Here is a 17,744-nt window from a genome sequence, read left to right as displayed (position 1 = left end):
TCCCTCAATACGAATGAGAGAGGACAATTTCTTTTTACCCCAACCATGGCATGCCTTCTATCTCACTCCCCCCACCTTACCCGTGTTACATGAAGCAATTTGAAGAGAGTTTTTTCTCCTTGGAACATCTTACTTCACAATGATCAATTGAGCATCCACCAATTAAGACGGATTTCCATGCCATCAACACCTTTGATGAGCCCAAAGGTATTAATAGAGATATTATTTTTTTTTTTTTTTTTTTTTAAAAAAGGAATTTATTTCAACATAAAATGTTGTGTAAATTAGAGTTTAGTAACTTGAAGGAGAAATACTTACATTTAGAGATTTAAGCAAATTTAGTTATGCAGAAGTTGTCTTCAATTTATAAAACGAGATCTTCCACTCTGGACTTGGCCAAATGAATGTCATGGACGGAAGGTTAAAACAAATATATGAATTCATATAGGAGAGTTTCCAAAGCAGATGCAACAATATAACATACGGTTTTAATAATATTTGAGTAAGGAAAAAAAAATAAAACAATATAACATATGATTTTTATGCCTATGGTTTGTAATCTTGACTCAAGTAATGTTTATAACAGGTTAAGAATGTGTACTCTGTTTCACTCTTTTAATATTTGCTTTTAAGGAATGTTAAGTAGTCAAGATTGGGGATGTTTGGAATGTGGATACTCTGCTTTTTTTTTTTTCTTTTTTTCTTTTTTTTTTTTATGGATATAATACAGTTTGATTACTTATTATGACTAATCGATTAGTCATAATAAGCAATTGTTGTAAAGCATAAAAAATCAAATGAGTAGAACACAAGATATTACGTGGTTCAGTTATTAGGATCTACATCCACAACACAAAGAGCTCAAAGGACTATATCACTCTTACAATAGTCTCTCAATTCATATACAATACAATGGTGGAGACTCCTTTATATATGAGAAGAAATTATAAGAACGAAAAGAACTAGAAAATAGAAAATAAGGAGGATTACAAGGTCTCCTCTCCTCTGAGTTTGACGTGAACAACGCAAATTGGTATTCCGAAAGATTTGACGAGTTCAGACGCCAAGCCGTGGCCGCCTATGAAGACTAGGATTTCGATCATTTTCGGCCAATTGCTCCGGGAGAACGGAGACAGGTTGGACAAAGCCAGGGAGGACCAAGTGAGGGAGGATCAAGCCAAGGAGACCCAAGCCAGGCATTATCTACTATGTTGTGAATGTCGTTATTGTATTTCCTTTTGAACAATATATGTTACTGTTATAAGTTTGGATCTTTAAGTTTTTTTGATTCGGGTGATAATATTATTTTTTCTTCTTTGAACTTTATCGGTTTGCCTCCTCTTCTTAACCCTTTTTAATGCAGGGCATGAATAAGGATTACGGGATTCATTCAGCTCGAGTCCTTAAGTGTAGAGCACTTTTCGTGCCAATCCCTTTTAATACAGGGAGGAGAATTGCGAGATTCATTCAGCCAAGACCCTTATGGTAAAGGGCACTTTAATGTGAATCCCTTATAATATGGGAACATGAATTATGAGATTCTTTCAGCTCGGACCCTTATAGTACGTGGCACTTTAATGTTAATTTCTTATAGTACGGGGACATTTTTATAGCAATAAGATAAACCGAAACAAAAAATATAGACCAGCAGAGTTGGTGTAATAAAAATGGACTTTATTAAGAGTTGAACTAAATATCACTAATGTAGCGAATCAAAATAAAACTAAGCAATACGACACTGAAACGAAACTAAAGGTAGCATTAGACAATATGAAACTAAGGGCAAGTACTAATTTCTAACTCTACTAATAGTACTTTCTCAAGTGCTCAGCATTCCATGGATGGCCAAGTTACCTTCCTCCTAATGTTTCTAGTCAGTAGGTGCCTTGTCTCCTCGTTTGAACAGCCCTATATATGCCTTCCCAGTTGGGAGCGAGCTTACCCTCGTTCGATTCCTTGGTGGTTTGGGTGACCCTACTTAAGACAAGATCTCTTGGAACCTTCTTTCCTTCACCTGAGAGTTGTAATATCGGGACATCACTTGTTGGTATGTAGCCATCCTAACTTGGGCTTGCTCTCTTCTTTCTTCAACTAGATTCAAGTTGATTAACAACTTTTCTTCATTTTAGTATCAAAGTTTGGCAGATATCACAGTGATCCTGTTATGGATCTATAGTGAGCAGCAAAGAAATTTATAAGGTCTCTGTAAAGGATTAAGAACCATATGTTTTATATATAATAAGACTGACAGGTTTAAGGTGGTAGAAAAACTAACTTTGCTGGTTGTCAGGACAATATAAAAATCCATTTCAAGTATTGTTTTACTATTATAATAAGTGATAGAAGTGGAGCTGGTTATTTGCATGTTGTAAGGCCACGTTTCATGCAATATAAAATTTCTGTTTTGGACTTCAGATTAATAATTCCGCTATAGTCTTGTATTAAAAAAACAATAAGAGTTCAAGGTGGTATAAAATATGACCATTAATACCTTGTTATGAAATAGATGATTCAGAACCAGTTAGTGTTTGATTGAGTACATTGATACACAACAAAAGATTGTTAATCCCATGACTAAGGGTTTGCCACTAATGTTGTACAGTAAGCATGCATAATTCTCTTTAACAAGATTAATTTACTTAGTTAGTTGGAGGTTGTATTTGGCTCAAGTAAAGACAGTTTTATTTTGTGATCACATTTATTATCTTCATTTATTAGATTTTCCATATTAGTGCACGTGTATGAAAAATTTGTGACTTAGGGCCCGTTTGGCATGTGCTTTGTTTTACGTGTTTTGTTTTTGGTTAAAACAGAAACAGTGGTTTTGCTGTAAGAGTGTTTTGGAAAAAAAAATTGGAAGCACGTTTGAGAACGATGTTTTGCTGTGGAAATATTAGAAACAGAAACATGCAAAACATGTTTGGTGGGTCATATGTTTCAAGAATTTTGAAAACAAAACATGTTTGTTCACTCTAATTGAAATCGGTAGAGATAAAAATAGTCACAATTAAACAGGATTAGGTATGAGTACTAACTTTTATTTTCTCTACTATCCTTGGTTCTTCTTAGAGAACTCCTTTTCTTTGCTCATGTATTGGTATTATTATGATTAGTAAACCCCAGCATTTCTTTTACTTTCTTTGGAGTACATAATCTTTATGTGAACTTGTAGGGTACGTGCTGTTGCCTACTAGTTTGACTTCATTGTTTCGAGATTATTTAAAGAATTTTTTTTTTTTTTTTTTATTAAAAAAAGGATAGCTAATTTAATTCAACTCAACTAAACCATCCATTCCATTGAAATACATTTAAGAACACAATATACAACCCGTGGTGTATAATAATAAAAAATCCAAAATTTTTACATAAAGATGTTTCAGTTGTCTATACACAGCTCTTAAATTATATTATTTACAAAAGGAAAAATTGGAAAAAAAAAGTTCTTACAACACTTCAAGTGCTTTCTGAAATTGCATTGACACCATGAAAAACAATCAAATATGGCAGAGTAGTCCCTTTTAAGTCCAGCATTACTGAAGGAAGCAAAGTCCAGTAGGTTCCAAATTTTGCCAACAGCAACATGGTCACAATTGGAAGTCTTCTATATAAAAGCACAACTCCAGCCCAATCCAAACAACAACAATGAACCATTTATAGCACCAAACACACAAAACATTATCCAAATAATACTTGAATATTCTAGTCATTATCAACATGAATTCCCTTAAAAATTAGAAATAAAAAGGCACATTAGCATAATGCATTAACAACATGAACATTTATTAAAAGTAATTGAGCAGAAAAATGATGTGTACATTCACCATTTTTTTAATACTCATCAACCATATAGCACCAACACCTAAGAGTATCTTCCACCCTAAATTCCTTTTTTTCCAATGATCATCAACATCAATACTTACAAAAATTTAGAAACAAAGACGAAATAATTATAGCTACTTTTTTTTAGGTAATTAGACTTTCATTAACAAATTAAAACAAGTATTCAAGAGGCATTCCCTAGCATAGAAAAAGCTCCAATGCTACCAATCCATAATGAGAAAAGAAAATGGAACTTTCCCAGATTTTTTTTTTTTTTTTTAAAAAGAGAGAAAAGAAAATAAAACTTTCCCAAATTTTAAAAACGAAAAAGAAAAAAGATATGACTAGCGAATTAAAGTCTTTTTTTTTTTTTTTTCCTAAATCACAAACTATGAGTACAACATTCAAGGAGGTGTACCTCCTCTCCACCAACAAAACAACACAAAAACAATCAAACCTACAGCCAACAAAGACAATACTCAAAAGGTAGAGGAAAAAAATTCACCACCAACAAAAATAAACTCTCACAATAAACTTAATGTCAAAAAGCCTCTAAACCTCAAACAAAACCAACTTAAAACTCTGTGTCAGCACAACAATAGCCCTTTCATTGAAGTAAACAATCTTTCTCTCAACCTAACAACAAAATTATAATAGGCCAACTAATAATGAAACCACACAGGAGTCCAACAGATGGTCCAGAGCAAGACTGCCAAACTAATCTTATACAATCTGCAGTACTTACCATGTTCTAATAAGTATCAAGGAACCAAAACAAATACCAACCTAGACACAGGTGTAGAACTGAGCAAAACTGTGATGTTTCCATTTTTCACCATTTTTCCATTTCGGGAATTCTCTGTTTTTGCAAGGGCATTTTTGTCCTTTCTCATTTTACGTTCCGGACACCATGGGATGTGCCGGGTGTGTCTGTGAGTTGGTTGTGATATTCCATTGAGTTTAGGACTCCTTGAAATGTAAGGTTTGTCATTTTTGGTATTTTTCAGTTTTTCGGACCGGACGGTCCCATGTGAAACCCGCTACTGGCATTGTTGTGTACGGGAGTTTTGGTGGGGTTCATTTGTATTTTATTCACTATATTTTAATGTGTTTCATATAGTTTTATTATGGTGTGTATGTGTATTATATTTGTGTGGTAGAAAAGAAAAAGGAAAAGTCAAAATGGAAGTGGTCGGACCCACCACTAATGTTTTTCATGGCCAAGAGACCACATTTGGTCTCCAATTCTCTCTCTCCTATAAGATCACTTTCTTTCTTTACTCTTGTTCATTTTTCTTTTCTTTCCAAACAAATTTCAAGTGTCAATTACTCCTTCATCTCTTGGAATTTTTGGGTTCCGTTTGCGTCAAATTAAAGAGCACGAAGAGATCTATGATTTGATTCGGAGCAATTCCTTGTTTGGTGCACTCTAGGAATTTCGAAATCTAGGGCATAAAATTGGGGGGTTTTGCAATTCTTTAGGTAGGGGTTTTTAATTCCCGATTTCTTGTTCCTTTGTTAGTTTTTCTCCAATATTTGTTGACAAGCATGTTTAATTTGAATAATTTGCCTTTAAAATGATGTAATTGTAGTATATGAAATCTATGCTTATGTGTATTAAATGAGTTGTATGAAAAGCATGCTAAGTGTTACTTTTTATGCTTATTGTGCTGTAAACTTGGTAGAATTGCTACGTGGAAGCACGTTGAATTGTAAATTATAAAAAATTCCTATTGTCATAACATTAGAATGTATGTGACATGTATTCATAGCATTGGGCATGAAAAAGGGCAAAATGATGTGATTTGAAATGAAAAAGGGGCTTTGGGAAAATATTTTGACAAAGTGATTTTTGTGAAAACCCGGACGCCAAGGGGGTACCGAGGGTCTGTGACATTAACGTAGTCTAAAAGGAATTAGGGAAATCACCCTAGAGTGGTTGAGCTATCTGGGCCCTAAATGATGCCGTGTGGTTACCAAGGGTCAAGGACAGTAGCCAATCCTTCTCTCGTGTCGCCAAGGGGTCACCGAGGGATGGGTTATGTTAACGGTTTGAAAAGTGATGGATGGATGGTTTTGAAAATGGGGAGTGATATAGCATGGCATTGCACTTCATGGCACGGTATTATTTGTTTAGAACTTGAAATTGATGTTATATTCTTTCCCGGTATAGCATGACCCCTATCCTCTACTTCTATTCATTGCTTGGATTCACGGGGTTACAAGAGGTGTGTCTTATGCACCACCTGAGCAATTTGTTCACCCTTTATATTTAATATTTTTCAGGTTATGGGAAGGAGGTGACAGATGACAATGCATCACAAATTTGAAGGGGACTAAAAGTTCAATTCTTTTGCTATCTTTTGTACATTGAGCCTGTCTTTTGCAAAAGCACCATTTGGAATGTATCAAGTTGAAAAACATGGCTTTGTAATATAATTTTAAACTTATGATGGTATTTTTTATGTAAATTTGGGATAAATGTGAAGACCATGCATTAGTTCTTAATTGTAAGGAAGAATGATGTTGTATTGTAGCTTATTGTTGATGTTTTTATCCATGGAAATGCATAATGTCAGATTTCAGGGTGTTGGGACAGGTTATGGGTCAATTTTTAAAGCCCCTAAAAAGAACATAGTTGACTCTCAGGTTCATAGCAGTCCAGCAGCTGAACCACAGCTTGAAAAGTCATTTCGGTCGACCGAAATGGGCACTTCGGCCGACCGGTTCTTCCAGTAGCCTCAGCTACTATTAAGGAGCACAACCAGTCGACCGGTTGGTCACTTCTGCCCACCGGTTTGGGAGGATTAGCTTTGGCCGACCGAAGCTCCACTTCGGTTGACCGAACTATGTTATCTTCTTCATTTTGTTCTTTTCCCGTGCATAATTCACCTAGAGTTCTGGAATGTTGCTTAAGGCCTTCGTGAAGCATAATTACGACTTAAGAATGACGTTTTTGACACTAGAAATGACGATAATGACTTAGGTAACCTTGGGTTCAGGCAATGACCCGGTTAATAGTTCGGACCCACGGATTCAGGCCGTTACAATAACCACCGCATTACTTTAACTTCTTACTTAAAACTAATTCAGGTAAATTCCATTCCCTATTAACCCCTTAAGAGAATAAAATTTGAGTCTAACAACCTCTATAATTTCTCTTTGGAGAATAGAAATAACCCTGAAGTCAATTTTAAATAATTTATTGTTCCTCTCCTTCCACAAAGTATATACTGCAGCAGCCAAAACTACCATGTTTAAATTAACAATCAAAGTATTTCTTGTAAGAGTAATCAGTTAATGAGACAGACCCAATCTCCAACGGGCCAAGATAAGAGACATTTGGAAGCAACTTGATTCATTCATAAACAAATAAATAAGCATGATTTTGAATAAAAATAAACCAAATCGAACCTCAGAAAACTAGCATTTGTGGTCGTTTTTCAGATAAAATGCAAAAAAAAAAAAAAAATTAAGGTTTCAAATCAATGAACTTAAATGTTTAAGAAAACCCTAAAATCATACAAGTTGAAGAAAGAACTGAGAAACATGAAATATGTTTAACATAGTGTAATAAACAAGTAAAATTTGCTCAAACCTACCTTGTTTTTCAACGAAGACAACAAAATGGTAAAGATCGGTGGTCAGATTGAGCGAAAACACCACTGAAAGGAAGGATCGGTCGTCGTTTTTAGCCAAACAAGCACATACTATAGAGTTGCCACAAAATCGCCTCTACTCGAGCTCTCTAGAAAACCCTACAAAATGACTTAAATGTTTTAAGTATGGTTTATAACCATGTTGCAAGTCTGGTTTAAGTTGGGTCATTTTACTTCCTCCGCTACAGTAAGTTTTAGACCAAATAGTACCGAAATAACGAAAAACACCAAAATGGTGTTTCATATTTTAGGCCCTTTTTTGAAATTGTTTTGCAACTGTTTAAAATACAAGAATCTCAGCCAAACATGTTTTAGGCTTGAAATGGGCTACTGTAGCAGGTCTGCAACAAAACAAAACATGTGCCAAATAGCCTCTTAAGTGTCCAGTTTTGAGACACGGTGTGTCCTTATTGAGACAAGGTAGGACCATAGCATGAATATTGTGTTGAATACATGCACTTATATCATTGATGAAATAACGACGCCATTGATCCCATATTAGTAGACTCAAAAGTACTCCAAATTGAATGGTAGAGGTGTTTCTTATAAATATATGAGTTAACTTGTGTGGTACACGCAATGATCATTTTGATCTTGAAGTGATCGGAATTAATTATTGTTAAATTAAGTGGGAGAATGTAAGAAAAATTAATAGTTTAACATTAAGTAATTAATTACATATATGTCAATGACTATCCATATATTTAAGAGGGGTTGCACCATATTTAATTGATGTGCACAGGGGCGGACCTAGAACTTTAGGTAAGGGGGTAGGGTTGAAATTTTGTAATAATTTCAGGGGGGGCATTAGCAATATTTTAGGGGCGGACCTAGAACTTTAGGTAAAGGGGCAGGGTTGAAATTTTGTAATAATTTCAGGGGGGGCATTAGCAATATTTTAGGAAGGGGAGGGGGGGGGAGGAGGTAATAGGTCTGGATGTGCATAACGTCATATTAATTCCTAATGAATAGTCACATATGAAGAGTTGTATAGGTTGATGTAACCAACCCTCGTCTTCATATATAATGGAATGGTCCCAACCCTAGTCTATATATATGTGTTAAAATTTATCTAGTACGTAGATAGAAGATTAGATGGTTGAAGGTTGTCTCAAATATGATATAAATAATGTTTCCGCAGTAATCTCTTCAAACAAAGTTTCTATATCAGGTACGTCTTCTTCTTATCAAATTTATGCATTAGAACCATGTTTCTATTTTCTATGAATTTTTCTTACACTACTATCTCAGATTATTTACCAACCTATTTTTTTTTTTACAAACTACTGTTGCTTTTTTTGGCAAACACAGAGCATCTATATATCACTTAATCAAAGCATTGAAACTTTAATGCCAACAAAGATACTAGATTAAGATGAAACCTAAAAAAGAGACTCCAACTTTCTAAATAGTTAATAACTTTATATTTTAGTATGGCCTGTATGAGTTCCATTATATTTGACATATAAATAGAAATAGTAAATTTTTGTTTAGTAGACTAAATAGCGGGACTCTTGTATATTTGTTTCTTGGTTGAGTTGGTAACTTTTGTTTAAGGATTCCATATCCTTATAAGTACTACGTTGTGTCACTTTATACACGAACTAGTATACGGCAATCTATTACCCAACCTTACTTGTCGAAAATTGTCTTGGAAGGGCGCAAGTTTTTAAATATCCTAGGATTTTAACTGCGAAAGCATAGAGGACATAATGGCATTCTCAAGATCTATTCTTTTGGCTCTCCCTGAAGAAATCCTGATTGAAATCCTTGTTAGATTGCCAGTAACATCACTAGTGCAAGCGAGGTCAATCTGCAAATCATGGTACTCTCTAATCACTGATCGTAGCTTCATTGAGTCACATCTCAAACATCAAACAAGCCCGAGCAACAACAACTACAGTCCTCTCTTCCTCTTTAGGTACCAACTTAGTTACAGTGATCGGTACTGGCGTTACACACTACGTTATGATGATGAATCGTTTGGCGAGTATTTTGAACCGGAGCTTCCAGTACATATCAGATGCTTACGTGCATGTGGGTATTGTAATGGTTTAGTATGTTTGTATGGGGAACTAATAACGGCGGCATCAAGATTGGGACCGCCCATATATTTATGGAACCCAACGCTTAGAAGAATGAAAACCCTCCCAGAAGTACCTCAAAGTCTTGATCCCAGTTTGGGTGCTGATTGCAGTATGTATTTGGCCTTTGGCTTCGACTACCGTGGTAATGATCACAAGGTAGTGGAGATTATTTGCTTCCCGCCAAACACAGATAAGAATAGTTTGTTCGTAGTTAATGTTTATAGTCTAAGCACAGATTCTTGGAGAAGAATTAGTGTTGCCTCCCCTTCATGTAGGATTTCAAGTACCCTACCTCAAATCATGAATGGAGCTGCCTATTGGATTGCAAAGGGGGATGGGAATGGGGAAAGTGATAACTCTACTTATACCATTTTGCAATTCGATTTGGGTGATGAAGTTTTTAGAGAGATAATGCTGCCAGATGGTACTCAGCATGGAATACCAGATATTGCGGTATCGGGGGAATCACTCTATCTTTTTATTATTTGGGAGGGTGAAACTTATCGAACATATCAGTGTGGTGTGTGGACAATGGAGTGTAGCAAAGTGGGAACATGGACAAAACGATTTACATTTAGTTTTTCGGAGAATGATTGGGGCAGTGAGACAGGCTTTAGAAGGAATGGCGAAATTCTGCAACTGCATCACAGAAATTCTCTGGTGTATTACAATCTTGAGAGCAAGCGAGCTCTGCGAGTACATCACAAAACTTCTCTGGCGTCTTACAATCTTGAGAACAATCAAGCTAAGGATCTTGGAATATTCCATGCCTCTATAATTAGTTTTTTACATTGTTATGTGGAGAGCCTTATTCTACTTGGTAAGGAAGATTCTTATTCCACATCATCAACAGAAATTGAAGTACATTGTGAAGAAGAGGTGTGAGATAAGTTATTTAATCATCTTGTCGTATTATTACACTTGTGTTCATTGCTGCTGCTGTTTTATTATTATTATTTTTGGAGTTCAAATATATTGATTTAATTTGAAAATTAAATTTGCATCAGATTCCTTTTTGAACGATAATCTATTGTCATTGCTACTGTTGAACAATATGAACCTCGTGTTTTTTTTTTTTTTTTTTTGCCTTCTTTACATATGAACTCTTCAAACTGCTATTGGGTGAAGGGATCAACATCAAATGTGTTTAAATTATCATAAACACAAAAAGAAATTGGATGGTGCACTCAATTAATTCATACAAAAATAAAGTCCGAGACAAGAAACTGAAATTGGATGGTGCACTCAATTAGTTCATACAAAAATAAAGTCCGAGACAAGAAACTTTCTGAATTGTTATTTCTTCATTTGAACTTGAGTGTTTGTGCAGTAGTTATTTACTTGCATCTTCATTGTCTGTCTGAACATGCAAGTAAATATTTGAATTAAATATCTTCTAAAGCGACAAATTTTATACAAAAACATAAAAGTGGCTCACACCTCACATAAACTCGTAAAAACAAAAATTGATCATAATTTTTTTTCTTAGTTGATACTTATGCACACATGCCTCCACCAAGGTTGAACCCCTAACTTCCCTTTAGGAAGTAGAGGTCTGGTACCGTTAGGCCACTCTTGTTAGATCATAATTCAACAACTTAAGGCCATTAAAAAAAATTAATAATAAAAAAATAAAAAAAGGTCAATTCAATTTCAAGATAATCATTTTTCAAAGGAAGACATTCATTCAATGAGTTAGCAATACTTACCTTATCCTCAAGAATAATGATCTTCTTCTCAAGCTTAGTGATGACAGAATTACTTTCAAAAGCTTTCCTTTTGCCTTCATCAATCTATTTCTTTAGATCTTCATTCTCTCCTTTTGCTTGGATAAGCTCTCTTGCTAGCTTATTGATTGCCTGTTTGACTTTAATGGTTTCTTCAACCATCTTCTTCAATCTTTCATCGTCATTTTCTGCCTCTTGAAATTGTTCATCATGAACTTCAATGTCTTCGTTATCTGAAATATCAGAGTCAGATAAAGTAACAACATGAGGACCTCTATCAAGAAAAGCGACATAAGAAAAATCATTAGAATCATCATGAGGAGAATTATTATCACTTAAAGCAGAATTTTCAGTCATAGAAACTTTCTTTGCTTTTATTTTATTTCTATCCTTTTGTTTTTTCCTAGGACTTGGACAAACATTGGATGTATGACTTTTGCCACCACAATTCCAGCAAGTGAATTGAGTTTCTTTAGACTCTTCTACTTTCTTTTCATTAAACCTAAATTTTGACGTCTTATCAAAATTTTGAGGATTAGCCATATTGTTATTCCTTCTTCTCTGTTGTCTTTGCAAGATCTGATTAAATTGCCTTGACAGAAAAACAAAATCATCATCAGAGTTATCATCCATAGAATTCTTAACCTGTGTTGATTTTAAGCCAAGATTCTTTTCCTTCTGATTTAAATCAAAGTTCTGCATCTCAAAAGTTTGCAATGAACCTACCATCTCATCAACTTTACAGGTAGTTAAATCATAATATTCAGTGATGGTTTCAAACTCTAATTTGGAATCTTTTAGGTAAAGACCTTAAGATTTTTTCATAGATTTTCTTAACACTAACTTTTTTACTTAAGTGACCCAATTAAGAAATTATTTCAAGAAGACTAGAATAAAAATCAGAAAAAGATTCATCTTCTTTCATCATGATGTTCCCAAAATTAGGAGAAATCATCTGAATTTTGGACAACTTCACTTTTGAAGTTCCATCATGAGTAACTTGCAAAATATCCCAAACTTCTTTAGCAGTTTTACAATCAGAAATTCTAGCATATTCAGATGGAACAATAGAATTAATAATTGCATATAAAGCTTTACAATTAGCATCATTACGCTCAGTTTCAATAGCAATAAATGTAAAATGATCTTTTAAGACCTTGACTTCTTAACCATCTACAGTTTTATCTTTCTGTAGGTGGTGAATAGCCAGATTCAACTATAGCCTAAGTTTTACCACCAGAATTTTGCAAATAGCTCTCATCTTCGATTTCCAAAAATTTCAATTATCTCCTTCAAACAAAGGACCACGTTGATTAGAACCTCATTCTTTCAACGCATAAGACATGATTAAAAATCAATTTTTGACATCAAAACAAAACTTTCCAACAAGGATCAACTCAATGTGTAGAGATTGGCTCTGATACCAATTTGTGAGTTGTAAGCAGCGGAATATTTAGAAAGTTTTGATTATTTTAAAAACAGATCTAGTGTTTTTCTAACTTTCTTTATTTTAGCAATTAATAAATTAATATCATGCAATATAAAATAAAGCAAAGTAAAGTTAGAGATGACACCACGATTTTTAGTAAGAAACCCCAGTTGATAAAATACGTCAACTGTTTGCATGGGAAAAACCTAGTGGATTGTGTAGTCCAAAGTAAATCGATCCACTATGCTTGAAACAAAGTACACTGAACTTTGACTCTGGCTCACACCCTATCGTTCTACCAAACACCAACTGCTGATAATCCTTTGGCTTTGCGACTTCCCGTCCAACAGCAACTTGACCTTAAGCTTATGTTTGATATTTGTAGAAGAGTAGTAGGTAGATTAGACAACATTCCTCGAATGCTCCAACCCTTTCAAAGTGTGATCGTTTTTACTTTTATTCTTCAATCATCTGAATTCAATGTAGAAGTAGATCTACTTTTGTCTGATCAATGTAGATGCAACTGTATGATCACGATTAGGATTTGAACACCACAACTCTAAACTCACTATGTATTTATGTATATGTGTTTTAGAAAGATAACAGAGAAATCTCTTGGATTTTTTGCAAAAATAATCTTCCTAAGATTTTTAAAAATAATGAAGTTGTAGAACAAAAGCCATGAATAAACCTATGTGTATGACATGGTTTATATAGAGGTTTGCAAAGTCCTATTCCTTTTGAAAATAAATTTCATGCATAGGACTTGGAAGGAAAGTTGGATAAAAAAGAAATCAAATAGAATAAGGAAATTGAAAACCTTTTGCTGTCAAGACTCCTAGAACCGGTTCCCAAATCTTAGTACTGATTCCCAAGGACAAAATTGAGTTATCTCGAATCTCAGCTTCTAAAATTGGTTCCCAAATTCAGATACTGGTTCTTACTTGACAAAATCCAATTTGAACTTGGATTTTCTATTTTTGGAAACTCTGGAAATATACCTTATAGGTATTTGTGTCCTAAGTGGGAAATGATATCCTAATGTGCAACTTCTTTTCTTTTCGATGATCAACAATACTTTCCTCTTCTGAACAACCTTCGAATACCACAGTCGATGTCGAATATGATATGGTAACTGAAATTACAAACTAGACTAAAACTTATTTTGTCACCAAAATATACCAATTACAAAAATATATCTCACATGTTGTACACTCAATAATCATTTTGATCTTGAAGTGATCAGAATTAATTATTGTTAAACTAAGTGAGAAAATGTAAGAAAAATTAATAGTCTAATATTAATTAATTAATTACACATATATCAATGACTATCCATATATTTAAGATGGGTTGCACCATATTTAATTGATGTGCATTACATCATATTAATTCCTAAAGATGTTTTATGAATTGTTATATGTGAAGAGTTGTATTGGTTAATGGAACCAACACACCTCTTCATATATAATGGAATGGTCCAAACCCTCATCTATATATATATATATATATATATATATATATATATATATATATATATATATATGCGTGTTAAAAGTCATCATGTACGCAGATAAAAGATTAGAGGGTTGAAGGTTGTCTCATATGTGATATAAGTAATGTTTATGCTGTAATCTCTTTAAACATAATTTCTAAGGTAAACTACAGTCACACCCCCTGAGGTTTAACAAAAGGACACTTAGATGAAAATTACCTATTTTTTAGATAAATACACCCCTTTACATGAGAAATTGACCAAATTACCCTTTGACCATTTAAGAGACTTTTTTAACTTTACAATTTAATAAATTGGACCAATCTACCCTCATGAACAATTTATGCATTAAAAAAAAGTAACTAAAAAAAAAAAACTTTATATTGTTCACTTCTTCTTTTTTTGTTATGTACTTTATAAATGTCCCAAATTCTTAAAAATGTAGACGTCTAAAATGATTTTTTGATCCAATACATATATTTCAAATAAATTATATTTTGTTATTACTTCTTTTCTTTTTCTTTTTTATTTTTAAATTAAGATGCTTAATTCTTTCATCTAAAAAAATTAAACCAATCTCTTTTCCTTAAAAATCAAAAATATGGTACCAATATAACTTCATGCATCTTAAATTATATATCAAATATTATGCATTTCCCAACATAAAAGAAAATAGGTAGTGGTATAACTTTATGCATGCCTTTATTTTTTTATTTTTTATTTTCCCTTTGTTTTATTATTGGTAGCAGTATAACTTTATGCATGCCTTTATTTTTTATTTTTTATTTTCCCTTTGTTTTATTATTATTTTTTCCTTTGTTTTATTATTATTTTTTTCCCTTTTATGTTGGGAAATGCATAATATTTGATATATAATTTAAAATGCATAAAGTTATACTGGTACCATATTTTTTATTTTTAATGAAAAGAGATTGATTTAATTTTTTTAGGTGAAAGAATTAAGCCTCTTAATTTAAAAATAAAAAAGAAAAAAAAAAGAAGTAATAACAAAATATAATTTATTTGAAATATATGTATTGAATCAAAAAATCATTTTAGATGTCTATATTTTTAAAAAGTTGGGACATTTATAAGGTAAAAAAAAAAAAAAAAAAAAGAAAAAAAAAAAAAAAAAAAAGAAAAAGAAAAAGAAAAAGAAGTGAACAATATAAAGTTTTTTTTACTTTTTTTTATACATAAATTATTCATGAGGGTAGATTGGTTCAATTTATTAAATTGTAAAGTTAAAAAAGACTCATAAATGATCAAAGGGTAATTTGGTCGATTTTTCATGTAAATGGGTGTCTTTGTCCATTTTTTAACCTTCAGGTGGTGTCTTTGTCCCAAAAAAATAGGTAAGTTTCTTCTGAGTAACATTTTGTCAAACCTCAGGGGGGTGTGGTTGTACTTTACCTTAATTTCTATATAGGGTACGTCGTCAAATTTATGTATTGAAACTATGTTTCTATTTTCTATGAATTTTTCTTACACTACTATATCTGAATATTTGCAAACACAAGGCATCTATGTATCACTTAACCAATGCATACATGGTGATTGAAACTTTAATTGCGATGAAACCTGAAAAAGGGTATGAAACTTTCTAAATAGTAATTTTTAATTTGTTAGGCTAATTAATAGTTCTATATTTGTTTCTTGGTTGAGTTGGTAACTTTTGTTTAAGGATTCCATATCCTTATAAGTACTACGTTGTGTCACTTTATACACGAACTAGTATACGGCAATCTATTACCCAACCTTACTTGTCGAAAATTGTCTTGGAAGGGCGCAAGTTTTTAAATATCCTAGGATTTTAACTGCGAAAGCATAGAGATAATGACATCCTCAAGATCTAATCTTTTGGCTCTCCCTGAAGAAATCCTGATTGAAATCCTTGTTAGACTGCCGGTAAAATCACTAGTGCAAACGAGGTCAATCTGCAAATCATGGTACTCTCTAATCACTGATCGTAGCTTCATTGAGTCACATCTCAAACATCAAACAAGCCCGAGCAACAACAACTACAGTCCTCTCTTCCTCCTTAGGTACCAACTTAGTTACAGTGATCGATACGTTATGATGATGAATCGTTTGGCGAGTATTTTGAACCGGAGCTTCCAGTACATATCAGATGCTTACGTGCATGTGGGTATTGTAATGGGGAACTAATAACGGCGGCATCAAGATTGGGACCGCCCATATATTTATGGAACCCAACGCTTAGAAGAATGAAAACCCTCCCAGAAGTACCTCAAAGTCTTGATCCCAGTTTGGGTGCTGATTGCAGTATGTATTTGGCCTTTGGCTTCGACTACCGTGGTAATGATCACAAGGTAGTGGAGATTATTTGCTTCCCGCCAAACACAGATAAGAATAGTTTGTTCGTAGTTAATGTTTATAGTCTAAGCACAGATTCTTGGAGAAGAATTAGTGTTGCCTCCCCTTCATGTAGGATTTCAAGTACCCTACCTCAAATCATGAATGGAGCTGCCTATTGGATTGCAAAGGGGGATGGGAATGGGGAAAGTGATAACTCTACTTATACCATTTTGCAATTCGATTTGGGTGATGAAGTTTTTAGAGAGATAATGCTGCCAGATGGTACTCAGCATGGAATACCAGATATTGCGGTATCGGGGGAATTACTCTATCTTTTTATTATTTGGGAGGGTGAAACTTATCGAACATATCAGTGCGGTGTGTGGACAATGGAGTGTAGCAAAGTGGGAACATGGACAAAACGATTTACATTTAGTTTTTCGGAGAATGATTGGGGCAGTGAGACAGGCTTTAGAAGGAATGGCGAAATTCTGCAACTGCATCACAGAAATTCTCTGGTGTATTACAATCTTGAGAGCAAGCGAGCTCTGCGAGTACATCACAAAACTTCTCTGGCGTCTTACAATCTTGAGAACAATCAAGCTAAGGATCTTGGAATATTCCATGCCTCTATAATTAGTTTTTTACATTGTTACGTGGAGAGCCTTATTCTACTTGGTAAGGAAGATTCTTATTCCACATCATCAACAGAAATTGAAGTACATTGTGAAGAAGAGGTGTGAGATAAGTTATTTAATCATTGTGTTCATTGCTGCTGCTGTTTTATTATTATTATTTTTGGAGTTCAAATATATTGATTTAATTTGAAAATTAAATTTGCATCAGATTCCTTTTTGAACGATAATCTATTGTCATTGCTACTGTTGAACAATATGAACCTCGTGTTTTTTTTTTTTTTTTTTTTTTTTTGCCTTCTTTACATATGAACTCTTCAAACTGCTATTGGGTGAAGGGATCAACATCAAATGTGTTTAAATTATCATAAACACAAAAAGAAATTGGATGGTGCACTCAATTAATTCATACAAAAATAAAGGCCGAGACAAGAAACTTTCTGAATTGTTATTTCTTCATTTGAACTTGAGTGTTTGTGCAGTAGTTGTTTACTGGCATCTTCATTGTCTGTCTGAACATGCAAGTAAATATCTGAATTAAATTTATTGTAAAGAGACAAATTTTATACAAAAC

At 33.5% G+C, this 17,744-nt stretch overlaps 2 protein-coding genes across 2 annotated transcripts; both read left to right on the top strand.

Annotated features, from left to right (window-relative positions):
* Window positions 1–9,190: 9,190 nt before the first annotated feature.
* Window positions 9,191–10,450, top strand: LOC132281008 (F-box/kelch-repeat protein At3g23880-like). Its single transcript, XM_059782750.1, has one exon. The coding sequence runs from the start codon at window positions 9,191–9,193 to the stop codon at window positions 10,448–10,450; it is 1,260 nt and encodes a 419-aa protein (XP_059638733.1).
* A 5,994-nt stretch (window positions 10,451–16,444) lies between these two features.
* On the top strand, window positions 16,445–17,278 carry LOC132281007 (uncharacterized). Its single transcript, XM_059782749.1, has one exon. The coding sequence runs from the start codon at window positions 16,445–16,447 to the stop codon at window positions 17,276–17,278; it is 834 nt and encodes a 277-aa protein (XP_059638732.1).
* The last annotated feature ends 466 nt before the right edge of the window (window positions 17,279–17,744 follow it).

This window comes from Cornus florida, unplaced genomic scaffold (genome assembly GCF_030987335.1).
Source record: "Cornus florida cultivar Cherokee Brave unplaced genomic scaffold, ASM3098733v1 CherokeeBrave_3.0.0_Hap2_Chr11, whole genome shotgun sequence".
Classification (NCBI taxonomy): Eukaryota; Viridiplantae; Streptophyta; class Magnoliopsida; order Cornales; family Cornaceae; genus Cornus; species Cornus florida.
This window is presented reverse-complemented; position numbering and strand designations above follow the sequence as displayed.